The sequence below is a fragment of the Hippocampus zosterae genome, chromosome 2, assembly GCF_025434085.1.
Source record: "Hippocampus zosterae strain Florida chromosome 2, ASM2543408v3, whole genome shotgun sequence".
NCBI classification, from domain to species: domain Eukaryota; kingdom Metazoa; phylum Chordata; class Actinopteri; order Syngnathiformes; family Syngnathidae; genus Hippocampus; species Hippocampus zosterae.
The window spans coordinates 2,619,704-2,635,528 of record NC_067452.1 but is presented as its reverse complement, the minus strand read 5'-3'; the positions used below and the strand labels follow the sequence as shown (position 1 = coordinate 2,635,528).

General features: G+C 46.5%; 1 protein-coding gene across 4 annotated transcripts in view; it reads left to right on the top strand.

Annotated features, from left to right (window-relative positions):
- itpr3 (inositol 1,4,5-trisphosphate receptor, type 3) overlaps nucleotides 1-15,825 on the top strand; it is a 255,817-nt gene that overhangs the window by 107,067 nt on the left and 132,925 nt on the right. For all 4 annotated transcript variants that reach the window (XR_007961438.1, XM_052058664.1, XM_052058663.1 and 1 more), the window contains one exon: nucleotides 6,454-6,569. Coding sequence is in view for 3 of the 4 variants with exons in the window: in XM_052058664.1 (XP_051914624.1) it covers nucleotides 6,454-6,569 (116 nt within the window). In the remaining variant the exon portion in view is untranslated. The remainder of the gene's footprint in view (nucleotides 1-6,453; nucleotides 6,570-15,825) is intronic.

Here is a 15,825-nt window from a genome sequence, read left to right as displayed (position 1 = left end):
TAATTGCAATTTTTGGGAAAATGAAATAGATATAGTGGTGGCCCTCTGGTCGAGTGGTTAGCACGTTGACTTCACAGTGCAGGAGTACCAGGTTCAATTCCAGCTCCGACCTTCCTGTGTGGAGTTTGCATGTTCTCCCCGGTGGGCCTGTGTGGGTTTTTTCCGGGTCCTCCGGTTTCCTCCCACATTCCAAAAACATGCATGGCAGGCTGATTGAACACTCCAAATTGTCCCTAGGTGTGGTTGTGACTGCGAATGGCTGGCAACCGGTTCAGGGTGTCCCCCGCCCACTGCCTGTAGACAGCTCGGATAGGCTCTAGGCCCCCCGTGACCCTAGTGAGGATGACGCGGTTCGGAAGATGAATCAATGAATGAATGAAATACATCTAATTAAATGCTAGTTTGATAAAAATACGACCACAATAAAAGGCCGAAAATTGGGCAGAAAAGGACATTTTCTTCCTTTTGAGTTTGAAGTAGGGCTCCAAAGACTTTTTTTGTAGGGCTTGGGGTTTTGTTTGTGCTTCCAACTTTTGGTAGATCTTGTTGAAATGTTTTGTTAAAGATTTGTAGGGAGCTAAACTAAGCCATTTCTATTTTAGCTGCAGAATGAACTCTTGGTCCCTAATACATTTGAGAGAAACAAAAAATACCTTGCAGCAAATGCTGCTCCTTCCTTCCTGAGCAGTCGGCCCCCGTCAGGTACTTGTCCCCCCTCCCGGATCCCACACGATTCCAGCTGGTGCCTCGCGAGGTTCCCCACCAACAATTCCTTCCCGCAATTGACCCTTCTCCCTCCACGACTCCTCTCCCCGATTGCTCTTCGTCCTCCCCCGACTCCCCCCGCCACGCGCCACGCCACCTTCGTCCTTCTCCCTCCTCCCCTCATTCTCTCTTTCCACTCTTTCACACCCTCCCACGTGTCTGGCATAGTTTGCTTTTGTCACCCACATTTCACCCCCTCCACACACACTGTCTCCCCCACCCCCCTCCCCCCTCATACGCTCCTCCCGTGCAACTCCTTTCATGGCTTATCTTAAGGGCTGTTCACACGGCAAGATGTGGTCCGGTGCTGCGCCGGGGCTGCCCCAGTAGGGCGTTCACACGTGCAAATTAGCTCCGGCGTAGCCCCGGAAAAGAGCTTATACTGGACCAAATTTGCTCCGGAGCAAATGCTCGTTTGCGAAGCAGCACCGGTGTAAATTTGCACGTGTGAACGCAACTTGGTTAAATTTGCTCCAGAGCAAATGCTTGTGAAGAGTACGGCGAGAATGCGTTGCTTTCGTTGCTCTGTCGGACTTCCGTAATGTGTTTGTTTCATAACGACACAAGACTTGGCTAGTGACATCTTTCCTTTTGTAGGAGACTGGACTGTCTCTGAGTTGTTTGTTCCTTTGTTGTTTGTTCACAACCCCCCCGCACCCCATAGAATTTATTTTGTGATTTCCTCTCTTGATTTTCTGTTTGGCGCATTAGTGTTTGCTTTTCTGAGTGTCATTGAAGTCATCGTTCATTTACGTTTTCTTGGGCGGTCACTCTCGAGCATAAGGCACGGAGACCGAGAAGGAGAAAGACATGCCGGTCCAGTAGTCGCTTGAGTTGTGTATATACAGTACGTTTTAAAAAGAACCAACACGACAGCTCGTTAGTTTTCTGTCGTTTTGCTCCGCTGCAGAAACGGCCGTGTGAACGCTCAGCGGCTTTGTACGTGTGAACGCTCCACACAATTTTCTTGCGGTGCAAAATATATCGCAACAAAATATATCGGTGCAGCGCCGGAGCAAATGTGTGCCGTGTGAACGGCCCTTTATTCCCTTTCGACCCAAACATCCCCACATTCCCCACACTCAAACTTCACCTGTTCATCATTCCGGCGGTGAATCCACTTTTCGTGCGCAGTTATACCAGCTCTACTCCTGCACACTTTTCCGCACCCCTCGTACCTACATTCCAACCCATCATTCACCCTCCTAGCATTCCACTCCAATGTTTCCTCGTTCACCCCCGCCTCATATCTGTGACCCTTCTGATTTTCCCATTTATGTAGATGATCCATACGCTCACTCACTCTCCTCTTCCATCCTTCTCTGTCGCTCGTTAATCTCTCCACCTCCGTCCAGTCCATTCATGCATTCCTCATAACTCTCTTCCAATACAACACCGTCTTCCACTTGCGTCCCATCATCTTCCCTCTTCCTTACAGTTCCTCCCACCACCCTAACACCATCGCTTTTGTTAGTCTTTCATTTCCTATACGTATCACATGTCCGAGTCTTTGCAACACTCGCCTCTCAATTTTCCACTCAATAGATTTTACTCCTAGCATTTTCCTCACGTCACGTCACGTTTTCGTGCATTTGTCTCAGTGGTTCTCCATTCCTATCACTCCACACATACAGTACCTATAGCATTTATCCATCCATTTTTGTAGTTTTCCCTACATCCTTCTTAAACCACGTTCTCACCTGACAGTCATTCAGCAAGCTGCTCTCCACACACGCCTCCACTACTCTCCCTTGCCACCTCTTTGACAGTCGTGTTCCTTTCAGCCACCCTTTCACGCTGTCCCATAGCTTTCCTGCCCTTTTGATCCTGTTTTTCACATCTACTTGCATACCAATCCAACTACCTAACACTCTGATCTCCTCACCCTCTTTTGTCCCAAACTCCAACACCTCCTCCTTCTCCTCATTGTTCCTCTCTTCCCACTGATTCATCAGTCTTTTCACTCTCCTTACACTCTAATTTATCTCTCCTTTCGTTCCCACTATTGTAGTGTCGTCCGCAAACCGAGCACACAACACTCTCACTTCTTTTGTTTCCGAGCTCCTTTTCTCGCAGTCATTTTCACCTGCGAACGACCCGCCTGGTATCCATCTCCACACCAACATTTTCTCTTCTCTATCATCTTGGCTCCTCGCCGCCAATGCCTGCCTCACACCGCATTATGGTGGATGTTAAAGAGGATCGGTGATGTGAAGCATCCTTCTCCCAACCCTCTCGCTGGCATCCATCTTTCACTCACTCCCTCCCTTCCCCTCACCTTGTACTCTATCGCCTCATGCAGGTCCATAATAGTCTCCAGACATCTACCTTTCAGACCATACTTTTCAAGCAACATCCACAACGCCGGTTTACTCACTCTCGGATACGCCTTTTGCAAATGTAGCAGTCTTGCACATGGCCAGTCATCATCATTCATTTCCTTCAACCCGTCCTGATTAGCTCTCCTCTTACAACATCTTTCTGTATTCGTACCATCATTTGCGTCACATCAGCTGTGGACCTCCCTTTCCTAAAGCCCGCTTGATTTTCGTCAAGGAGCCTTGGGTGTTCGGCCCACCAACTCAGTCGCTTCACTAACACTCTTCCTAACACTCTACTACACGTACTCAGCAGGCACACTCCTTTGTAGTTATTTCTATCGGTCCTACCCCCTTCTTGTGTAACGGTACCATCAGTCCCACTTTTACGCTTTCATCCCATTGGTTTGCTCTTTGCTCAAACATGTTCCTCACCATCTTAATCACACTTTCTATCACTTCCTCACACGCACTCCGTATATATCCAATTCTCACCCCATCTTCTCCCGGTGCCGACTCTCGTATCTCCCTTATTATTTCCTCCCTCTCAGGCACCTCATTCATAATCTTATTTGCTTTGCTCGCTCTTCTGTCTTCCCTTAGATCTACAGCTCCTTGAACTGCCTCATCGATCACTCTCAGTTCTTCCTCGCACCTCTCCCTCAACACCCTGTCAAAATGCTCCTTAAACATATTTGCTGTCACTGTCGTGCTCCGAGCATCCGGCATATCTCTCTTTCCAAACGTTCTCAAACATTTGTACATTTCGGCAGTCTCCCTCGAAAACAAGCTTCCTGACATTCCTCAATCACCCCTTCCCACAAGTCTCTTTCCAACCATCTCAGAAACTTCTTCAATTCCTTCCGCGTTTCCTTGACTTCCACTTTTAGTCTGGTGAGCTCTTCTTCCATCTCCCCCACTCCTCTTCCTCCTCCCCTCACTCTCAACCTTCTCCTCGCATTCAGCGTCTCCATTCTCTTGTTCCCTCGGTCTACCCTCTCCCATATCCTCTTCTTCATCTCTTCTATCTCCTCCTCTCTCCCTACTGCCCATGGGTTAAATATCTCTTTTCTCTCCCTTCCAGATACCTCCACTGCTGTCTCCACCATGATGTTCGCGAACTCTGTCCACCCACTGTCCTTTACCAGTCCTTTCTTGCTCAACTCCTCCAGTTTCTTTCTTGTCTTCTCCTTATATTCTCTTTTCTTCTCCTCCTCTTTCAACATCTCCCACTTAGCCTGCGGCACTCTCCTCTGGTTTCTGTCTTCTGTCCTCCATCTCTTCCACTTCCCATTCACCTTCATGCACACTGGCCTATGATCTGACAGCTCGTACTCATTCATCGTCCACATACTCTTCACCTCTTCGCCTCTTATTCCCTTTCATCAAAAATCCGTCCAACTCATACCATTTTCCACTTGCCATGTGCTTCCATGTCCCCCTCCTTCTAAACCTACTATAGCTATTAACGTATGCCAGACCATGCTCCTGACACCACTCTTTTAAGTCACTTCCAGCTTCATTCATCCTCCCCAATCCATGCCTCCCCCACACACCTCCTCTCTTTGCATTCGTTCCCACGCTTGCATTAAAGTCTCCTCCAATCAACAGTCTCACTCCCTCCCATCGCCACCTGACTCCCCATATCTCGTCGACATCTCTCAATTTCTTGCTCATCCGTTCCCCAGCTCGGTTGGTAGAGTGATACCAGCCTGAGCCTTCCCAACACCACCGCCACCTTCCTCTAGCCACGTCCTCAACGCCGCTCCCCTCAACATCACTCCGGCTTTCCTCCCATGACCAAGCGCTACCTGCTCCTCCTCCTCCTCCTGCCGGGCAATCGGCCCCCGTCAGGGACTTACCCCCCTCCCGGCTCCCACACCTGGTATGACTCTCGCTGCTGCCTCCCGAGGTCCACACCCAGTGCGGGCCCCAGAAGGGCCCTGGCCTGATTATTGCTTAAGGAGGGTTGTGGGGCGGCTACTCCCACTCCCCTCCATTCTGGCGGGGCGAGCCCTAGGCGCCTCACCTTCCGGTGAGACCCCACCTCCTTCCCCACCGGCTGGTGGGCATTTAGTCACGTCTGGGGGCCAAGAGCCCCAAAGTTCCCCCCTCGCGCCACTCGGAGGCATCCCACCACACGAGGGCTTCTCCTCCTCCTCACCCAACTACACCACTCTGTCTTCTTCTGCTTTTAGCTCAGTCATCAACACCACTTCCCAATATTTCTTTGTTAATTCTCTCTGCTACTCTCCTCAACCTCTTTCTATATGTTTCTCTCACACTCAATTTCCTCACGTTCCATGTGACTATCACTCGTTCTCCGGTCTTACCCCGAACTTCAGTTCTTTTTCCACCTTCCCTTCCTGACCTTCCTTCCTCCTATCTCTCCTTCTTTCATTCCTCTAACTTCTTTTGTCATTTCTGCTCTTTACTCCCCTCCTACTGCTAGGGCCTGGGTGGGCGTGAATCCCCACCAGGCTGTCTTTCACCCATCCACCCACATGTCTTTCATCCATCCCGACTTGCTTGTGCTTCCTTCTCACCATCTCCATCCCACCCCCTGGGGAACCTTCTCGGTCCCACCTCGTCGCGCCCCGTGCGGGTCCTGAAAGGGCCCTCGCCTGACTTTTGTTTAAGGAGGTTTGTGGGGCGGCTACTCCCACTTCCCTCCGTTCTGGCGGGGCGAGCGTTGGGTGTTTCTCCTTCCGGTGAGGTCCCTCCTCCTTCACCGTGCGAGGAGCAAATGCTGCTTGGCCCATCATAATAATAATAATCATCATCAGAACAACAGTAGGGACCTCAGAGTGTTCGCTAATCCTTATTATCTATATTCCTTGTTACGGTTTAGCTTCATTCTAGTTTATCTTCGTCAGGGGTTATTTGTTTGTTTGTTTGGTTTGTTTATTGAACATAAAACATTTACAGTAATAATTTGACAAAAAATAAGGTAGACAAAATAGGAAAAAGAAAGAAATCAGTCTTCATTCAACACAGTTATGTTCAAGGGAGTATGAAGAAGTAAAAAACGTATCTAGTCCTACCCCGTTATGTGTTGATATATAATAAATCTTTTTTATATCAATCAGAAAGAAAGTAAGAAGAAAGAAGTCTCCATTAAGGCTCATACTTTACCCTTAACCGTGATATTTTTACAACTTTTGGTTTGTATCGGAATTATATACATCCACACTCTGGCACTCTTGTTTCAATTTTCTCTTGTATTCATAATAGATATGTCAATACCTTTCTCTATTTATCAACTTAATTCTGATTTATCATTATATTTAATGTTTAGAATTTATCATTTTTACTCTGATTGATGTGTTATCTTCATTACCGAAGCACAATTATTGTTTGTTTCTTGTAGGTATGGCTGGTGTGGACTGACAAGACCAATGAGAAGCAGGAGAAGAGCATAAGGCAGCTCGCTCAGGAGGCTCGACAAGGCAATGCCCATGACGAGAACGTACTTACCTACTACAGGTCAGCCGTTATGTCTCTAAATGAACAGTGTTCGACAAATATTGTTCTTGGTGTCTCCAGCAATCAGTGTTTGTTATTTTTCAAACACACAAAAACTTGATGTCCCAAAGAAAACCCACCATGTTATTCCTCTGAAGAACAATCAGAATCCAGTCTAAAATCAGGTTTGTTAACACAAAAAGAAGGAATCAAGAAGAATGGTTTATTCGTTTATAGTTGAAGTTACTGTAATGAGGGTTTGGTCACAAGAAAACCTGCAATATCTTTTATATATTACATACAAGAATTTGAAACTTTGGTACAGATTTTACCAAAAGTCATAGAAGTTGACATGTTTGATTTGCTTTAACGAGCCACACAAAATGAGGTGGCGGGCCAGATCTGGCCCCCGGGTCTTGAGTTTGACACAGGTGTCTTAGATACTTCTTACTTGGCTCATCTGCCTTTGTACACTGAGATTTGTGCCTGGAAACCCTGCAGAAGTAACTAATTGTAACCGGCTGTACCCGCAATCTTGTTCTTTCAATCATGACCCACAGCTTAAGACCGTAGGTGAGGCTAGGAACATTCAACTGGTAAATGTTTGGCTAAGCTGCTTCTTCAGCACAACAGACTGATACAATGTATCCGTCATTGTAGACGCTGAACTGATCCGCCTGTCAATCTTACGCGCCACCCTCCCCTCACTGATTGACCTAGATAATTGAATTTCTCCATTTAGCATAGGATCTCATCCTCGACCTTGTTGAGGGCAATCCAACCTTTTCCAAATGAGGACTGTGGTCCCAGATTTGGAGGTGCTGATTTTCAACTGTGAAAGTTGGAGGTTGTGGTTTGAAAAGAAATGCAATGTATCCATTGCAGCGCCAAATTGAAGTTATAATTTACTTTTTTCAAAAATGTGAGTTATACTTACTTTTTTTTAAGCGAGTTATGGTAAAAAAATGCAATATTGATACAAATGAAAACACACACTATTATAAAGAAATAAAAGCCTTATAAAACTACTTTTTAGCATACCAATTCAGGACATGACACTCATGTAACAGCCCTATTTTCTATTTTATTCAAAAATGTCATGGTAAGTATTGAAAGAGATTAACTGGTGAAATATTGTATGTAAGTAAGTATAAATATGCCTTTATCTATTTGTTTATTTATTTATTATTACGATCCCCCCCCCCCCCAAGATGGTGTTCGAGTAGGCAGCCGTCAGCAAGTGCTCTTCAAGAGACTTGCGTTTCGTGTTGTTTTTGTCTTTTGTTTTGTCATATGGTGTTGTTACGTTGTGTGGACCTGATGTAGATTGTTTTCAGTATTTTTGGCACGACATTCGTCGAAGAAGAAGAATCTGTGCTTGGTGGTTGTGCCTTCTTGGCAGCACGCGTGTACCAGCCCTGGTTTTGATTGGGAGGAATGTCGGTGCCATTTGACTGTTGTTGCTGGACAGCCCCGGGGCGATTGTGTTTTACGCTTGCATGGGCAGCATTTTTCACAGAACCGCTTTGTTCAGTGGAAAGGTTGGTGCTGTTGGACAGTCTGCGGCTGGATGGATGCATGGCTCGAGAAACCGACAATGAGAAGAAAGGAGGGTCAGGGCAGAGTACCGATGCTTATGTGGAACTGGGAGTCGCGGTTTGGAGTTGAAGCGGATTTACATGAGACAGGAGATAGGAGTCAATCTCTTTTCCGTTAATGGACGCTACTGCTTCTTTTTGCTTTCAAACTTAGCTTGTAGCAGACGTGTGCACATTTTCAGCATGACACCTTTGATCCACTGGTGAAAAGGACACTTTTATTCGCTCCTCTTTCATCTATAACTGCTTCAAACAACGTTTCAAACAAAGTGTATGCAGGACAAGTTGTTAAGATTTTGTGACTGTCAGTGTCTTAAGTGTTGTTTTGTATTATTTTGTCATTTTATGTTAACTGTTCTGTCGATGGTGGCGCGGGTACCCGCAGCGGCTCCTCTTGTTGTCTGGTTAAGAGGGAAGAAATGTCATCTGATCTTTATGTTGCACATACAGCACATTTGACAATAAAGTTGTACTTGACTTGAGATACCAATAAATAATTTGCACAACAAAGAGTACAACTGTGTAAATGTACTTACAGGTTGTGTCTGAACTTGTCAAAAGAAAGCGGATGGAAGTGGATGTGATCACATCTCTCCACTGTGATGAATCAAAGTGACAACCCAGTTTTAACTACTTCCGCTACTAGGGGCACTTTACTGTACTGTAATGCTATTTTGGGTGGTTTTAACTACTTCCACCACTAGGGGCATGGCGCTGCATTGTAATACAATCACTGGGGGCAGAATACAGTGGGATCCTTTTATAATCAAATTTTTCATTGACACACTCACGCTGTCACTAGTGAGTTCTTTCTCATTTGTCAATAATAAATAATAATATGTCAATAATAAAATTTTCTCCAAAGCCAACAGCATGCCTTATAATCCAATGTGCCTTATATATGTGTTGCAGTCTCTTTATGGAGTCACGTCTCGTCTCTGTACAGCTTGCCACATTTACGTTTACAACAAAAACTGTTTTTTGTCTTTGGTTTTGTTGGTGGCAAAGTGGCCTTCTTTCCCCCGCATGTTCGTTGAATTTGAGATGAGGAGGATGTTGGTTATCGAAATACAGGCTGGAGTCGATGCTAGTGATGGGATTTCCGGCTCCTTTTAGAGAGCCGGCTCTTTTGGATCGGCTCCCTAAAAAGAGCTGTGTCGTTCGGCTCCCAAATGGCTCCTCAGTTTTTTTGTTGCTTAAATTAATTTGATACCAAAAATAACGTACCGTATTTTCACGACTATTCGACGCATCGTACTAATGGCCGCAGTCTCATTAATGGGTGACATTTCTGTATTTTACACATACACAGGACGCATCGTACTAATGGCCGCAGTTTTACAGTGGTAAAACATATGCCAGCTTAAACATACGGCATGCATGTGCGCACTCTAACACGTTAGCTTGAAGCATACGGTAGCATGCCAAGACATACAGTTACAAGCTAAAAACACGTTTTTAAAAAGGCAACGAAAGCAGAACTGAGTTCGGGTGCATTTTATTTAGCCATCGTACAATGTTCTTACGTTTTTCGATCAATCATCACCCAGAAATCCGTCAACGTCCTCATCCTCTGTATCAGAAGCAGAGGACTGCACATCCCAGTTGTCATTGAACGCATCACATGCTAGTGTGAGTTGCTACGCATTGCCGAGCAGAAAGAAGGAGTAGCAACAGCAAAGTCAACATTTCTCTCGTGTGAAGCTTTCCCACATTTGAAAGTAAAGAACAGAGCGAAACATGGTGGCAGCGCGTGTGTGTAGAAAGAATTGAACAATTGTGCAAGTACCGTAATCCATCAAAAACGCCGCGTTCCCTCTCGTTGTTGCGTATTGTGGCGTAACTCGCCAAGCGCTGCCTCTCACTCTTTGTAAAGTTGTGTTTGCCACCGATCATCCATTGTTCCCATGCCGTTTGCAACTTTACTTTGAACGCCCGGTTGATGCCAATGTCCAGCGGTTGGAGTTCTTTAGTCAAGCCTCCGGGAATAACGGCAAGCTCAGAGTTCATTTGCTTGACGTGTTTTTTCACCGCTGCTGTGAGATGGGCACGCATGCCAAAAGCATAACCGGTGGCTTTAAGTTTGAACTGAGCTTCGTAGGCGTGTCTTTTTGTCGAATTTATTTTCAGGGGCTCTTAGAAACCAAAACCGGAGTTGTTTTGCAACAATGCACATTGCCACACGCTATACAAGTGTTGGTACTGGCTTGAGGCGTCCACTTACACGCCCACCCTTCACCATTGGCGGACTAGCTTGTCTGTCCTCTCTCTCCCTCTCTCTCTCTCTCTCTCCTTCTCCATATATGTATATATACACGCCCACCCTTCCCTGATTGGCCGACTTCTTTCACAGTCACTTGCGCCTTTTCTCTATATAAACAGCGTGTCGGCAGTCAGTCAGACTTTGGAACTCAGCGCATATAAAGGACGCTCCGCACCATAAGGCGTCCTGTCCATTTTGGAGAAAATTTAAGACTTTTAATGGCGCCTTATAGTCGTGAAAATACGGTAATATTATGTGTAAAATGAAGTACTAATGCAAAAAATAGACATTATATCAAATATTTATTAGTTATATGGCTTTATTTATATTCTTCTGAACATACTCAACATGGAGTGCTACAAAAATAAAAACAAAGTACAAAGACTCATCTCAAAACAAGGTCGTCAAAAAGTTCCAATCCCTGAATGTGTATATTTATAAGCTTTTAACTATTTTACAGTAAAACAACATAAGTAAGCTTTGAATACCACACAACAAAGTATAAATTAAAATTTGTAAAACAAAAAGAAAAAAAGCAGCATCCAGGTAAAGGTTTGTCTTTAGCGAAGATTGGCATGAAGAAAAACCAAGTGCCTCAGCTTTGAGGGGTTGATCCTCTTTCTCCTCTCTTAATATTTGCCCTGTTTTGGAGAAGATTCTCTCTGAGGGGACAGATGTTGCGACAACACACAGCCAACACAATCAGTTCCTCATCAATTGTGTTCTGTTTTGCTGTTTTTATAGCTTTTTGCATAAAGTGGCTCATAGAGCTCTGGGTTGTACATCTAGGCAGTTGTGACATTGCAGCAGCAGCAACAGTTGCAGACACACTAGCACCTTCATTAATAGCTGGTTCCCTTGCTTGTCTTTTCTCTTCAAATTGTACTGATGGGTGGATATTTCTGATGTGCCTGTGCAGGTTATTTGTGGAGCCTGATCTATGGGATATTTTAACCTTGCACAGTCTACACGCTGCCTTTGAACTATCAATTAAATTGAAATGAGTTCATATTTCACTGCGTTTCCTATCCATTTTCTCACCTTTCCACTTTCCACCGTGTTGTTTTTTCACTAACTAGCTCTCTCGTCTCGTCTGTCTTGTTCGCGTGCTGCTCAGTGTGCTGCTGTGTGTCTCTTCTCTAACCCCTCCCCCTTCTCTAAACTGCAGCGCGCGCGCCTGTGTGTGTGTGTGCGTGTGCGTGTGCGTGTAACCCTCCCATTCTGGCTCCCAATGAGGTGGGAGCCGGCTCCCATCGTTCACTTCAAAGAGCCGGCTCTCGGAGCTGGCTCGTTCGCGAACGACACATCACTACGATGAACAGTTTCTATTCTGTCCTACTTGTGCGTGTCCGAGACGTGAACAGATAGACAGATAGCGAACAACGAAAAAAGACCAAGGATTCACAATGTTGAGATGGAGCTTTAGTTTCTTTTTCCTTAGATTTTTTTTTTGTAAAAAGACGATGCTTTCCAAGGCATATACTCAAGAAGAAAACGAGAAACGATGACAACAGCTAGCGCGAAACCATGAGGTCTTCACTGGACTAGGTACTTCCGGTTTGTGTTACCAAAATTAAAGTGCCGTAGAATCTAACCAAATACGCAACATGACAAGGTACTTCCGGTTTGTTCTGCCAAAATTAAAGTCCCTCCAAATATAACTACAAACGGAACATGACACTCCCCGTCTGGTATATATTTTATACCACTATTGTCAATCAACAAGAAGTAAAAATATGAAGATTCAGTTTTCAGCTGCAATGAGTAGAACAGTTTCAGAAACAGGTCTCAAGAATGTCTTTGGAGATCCAGATCGGGTGACCTTCAGCTCGATCTTCCTAACCATACCGTCCTGGTCAGGAAAAGTCTTTGTCACGACTGCAAGTGGCCATTCATTTCTTTTGGTTTGATTGTCTTTGAGCAACACTAGGTCACCTTCCTTGATGTTAGGTCTGACATCCTGCCACTCACTGCGGGTCAGTAGCGTGGGAAGGTACTCGCGTCTCCATCTGTTCCAGAAGACGTTAGCAAGATGTTGGACTTGTCTCCATTGTTGACGATGGAGGTCTTTCTTGTGAAAGGCTCCAGGAGGAGCAGGGAGACGGTGCACCTTCTGTGTCAGCAACGATGATGGGGTCAATAGGAAAGGAGACTCTGGATCGGAAGATATCGGTGCGAGGGGTCTGGCATTGATGATTGCAGCTACCTCAGCCATCAAGGTTGACAATACCTCGTGTGTAAGGCGTGACTGGGGATTTTCCTGTAGCATGGAGTCAAGAATCCGTCTGGAGACTCCGATCATACGTTCCCACGTTCCTCCCATGTGGGAGGAGTGTGGAGGGTTAAAGATCCACGTGCATCCTTGTTCCCCCAAGTACTTGTTGACATTAGGTTCTTCGGGGTTTGTGACCAACATGTGTAGTTCTTTGCAAGCGCCTTTAAAATTTGTCCCGCAATCCGACCGAATTTGTTTCACTGGTCCTCTCATTGCCAACAATCGTCGCAAGGCGTTGATGAAAGAGGATGTGTCCATCGCCTCAATGAGCTCAATGTGTACAGCGTGTGTGCTCATGCAAGTGAAGAGGACCGCCCATCGTTTGCTATTTGCCTGGCCACCACGGGTACGTCTCGTGGTGATAGCCCAGGGCCCGAACACATCAAGTCCCACATACGTAAAAGGTGGTTCCGAGCTCAAATGGTCTGGGGGGAGATTTGCCATCTTCTGAATACATATCTTCCCGCGAAGCTTATTGCAGGTCACGCATTTGTGGAGGATGTTGTTAATGCACCGTTTGGCTCCCACGATCCAGTATCCCGCTGCTCGGATGGATCCCTCAGTGAAGACTCGGCCCTGGTGCTTGACTTTCTCGTGGTAGTGCCTCACAAGGAGTGTCGCGATGTGACTGTGAGTTGGAACGATGATTGGAAACTGTTCGTTTGTGTTGAGAGCTACGTGTTTGAGTCTTCCTCCTATCCGTAGAAGACTGTCCTCATCCACGTAGGGGTCCAGTTTTCGTAGGGAACTGTTCTCGGGGATGTTCTAAGCAGTCAAACTCTTTCTTGTAGGTCTCCCTTTGAACACAGCGAATGATCAGAGTCTTAGCCGCTGACAGTTCTTCAACCGAGCAAGGTCTAGGACCTTTGGCCTTGCAGTCGAGTATGATTGCAGCCTTTTTCCTCTTCACTAGGTTGGTCAAGGATGCTATAGCTCTCACAAGGAACTTCCATGACGAGAACCGTTCAAAGCGATACGATCCCAGCTGTGGAGGAGAGTTTGTGATAGGTGTCGCATGGGAACGAACCTTGCTGTCGGAGTCTGGGTCGACTAGTTCGTAGGATTCTTCTTCATGAGTGGGAATTCCATCCTGCATGGACAGAAAGGTGGGTCCTGTGAGCCATGTTGTGTGCTTGAGTTCAGCAGCAGGCACTGATCGTGTGCCAAAATCAGCTGGATTTTGATCCGTATGGATGTAGCGCCATTGTTCTGGTTTGGTGAACTTCCTGATTCGCTGCACCCGGTTGCAGACGTACACGTAGAACCATCTGGTCTGGTTGTTTATGTACCCTAATACGACTCTACTATCGGTGTAGAACTGCATAGAGTCGATGTTAACGTCCAGCTCGTTTTTCACTAGCTCTGTCATTTCCACAGCTAGAATGGCAGCACAAAGTTCAAGTCTGGGTATAGTGTGGGCAATAGGAGTGGCCAACTTAGCTTTCCCGAGTACAAACCCGACATGACATTCTCCATTGCTGTCGATGATCCTGAGGTAGACCTCAGCAGCGATAACTTTCACTGAAGCATCGGAGAAAATGTGGAGCTCTTTCCTTTGAGCGGTTGACAGAGACGTAGCATATGCTCTCGGCATCTTGATATCTTGTAGATGCTGTAGTGACTCTTTCCACATCTTCCATTCCGCTTCCTTCTCAGAGGGGTATCCCAGTCGAGAGTTTCATTACAGGTGAGTTCTCTCAGCAGGAACTTCCCCTGAATGACGACTGGCGTAACAAGGCTAAGGGGGTCAAACAAACTGTTCACCGTGGCTAAAGCACCTCTGCGGGTGTAGGGCTTCTCTGTAGCCGTCGTTTTGAAGGTGAAGACGTCCTGTTTGAGCTCCCAGTTAAGACCGAGGCTGCGCTGGATAAGGTCAGAACTGTCATCGAAATCCAAGTTGTCTAGTCCTTTAGCATGATCTTCGGGAGGAAAAGCTTCTAGCACCTCTGGGCAGTTTGACGCTATTTTATGGAGTCTGAGGTTGGAAGCAGCGAGCATTGCCTGTGTCTTTGTCAGTAGGTTGACTGCTGCCGCAGCTGATGTGAGTGATGTCAAACCATCGTCGATGTTGCTCTTCTCCCGGAGGTTTCCGTAATTCCTGCACATGTACGGAGTGTGTAAGGGGAGTCTGTACCGTTGACTTGGAAGAGGTTGAAGAACTCCGATCTGGCTAGAGATCTGTTACTCTGCTCGTCCAAGATGATGTAGACGTTGGTAGCTCTATCGGGGTCCGCCTTGCGGTAGACCTTCGCCAGGCAGATCTTAGAACAGGACCGGAGGCTTTGCCCTTTGCCGCAGACCTCTGTGCACTTGGAGGTGACATCAGCTTCAGGCGTTTGCTCATCTCTCTCCCCACCATGCTGTGGGGAGGGTTCCTTGTTCTCGGTGTCCCAAGGTGGAGGGCCAGGATGGAGCGCCGTCACGTGGTTCTCACTTCCACACTCAATACATTTCAGCGTTGCGTGACAGTTCTTAGCCTGGTGGGTTGTGGAGGAGCAACACTTGAAGCAGACACCATTCTCCTTCAGGTAGGCTTTGCGTTCTTCGAGTGCCTTGCTCCTAAACCCCCTGCATTTCTTGAGTGGATGGGGTTTCTGATGAATGGGGCATTGTTTACTTATATCAAGTTTACCTTCTGAACTGTCTGACTGTAAAACTGGGCTGTTGGGTGGGATGTCTGTCTTGTGAGTAGCGACGTGTCCTTTGACGAATCTTTGTCCTCTTTCGTGTGGCTCGAGCTTCAGAGATATCTCAGGAACAGGCTGGAGTGAGAAGCTGGGATCGTTTCTTCTGCGGGCCTCGTTGTAGATGAACTCCGTGAAGTACGTGAAAGGAGGAAAGGAAACACCGTGCTGCTCTTTGTACAGGGAGCCTATGGATAACCACCTTTCTTGGAGGCCGTGTGGGAGTTTCTGAACGATAGGGTTGACGCCTCTGGCAGTGTCCAGGTACGAGAGCCCAGACAAGTAGCCGTCAGCCTTGGCAGCGTTTAACTCTTGCAGCAGGTCTCCCAGTTCTCTTAGCTTCGAGACGTCTTTGTGGGAAATCTTCGGAAAACGCTCTAACCTTTCAAAGAGGGCAGCCTCTATCATTTCGGGTGTGCCGTAGCACTCTTGTAGCCGCACCCATGCTTGTTGTAGA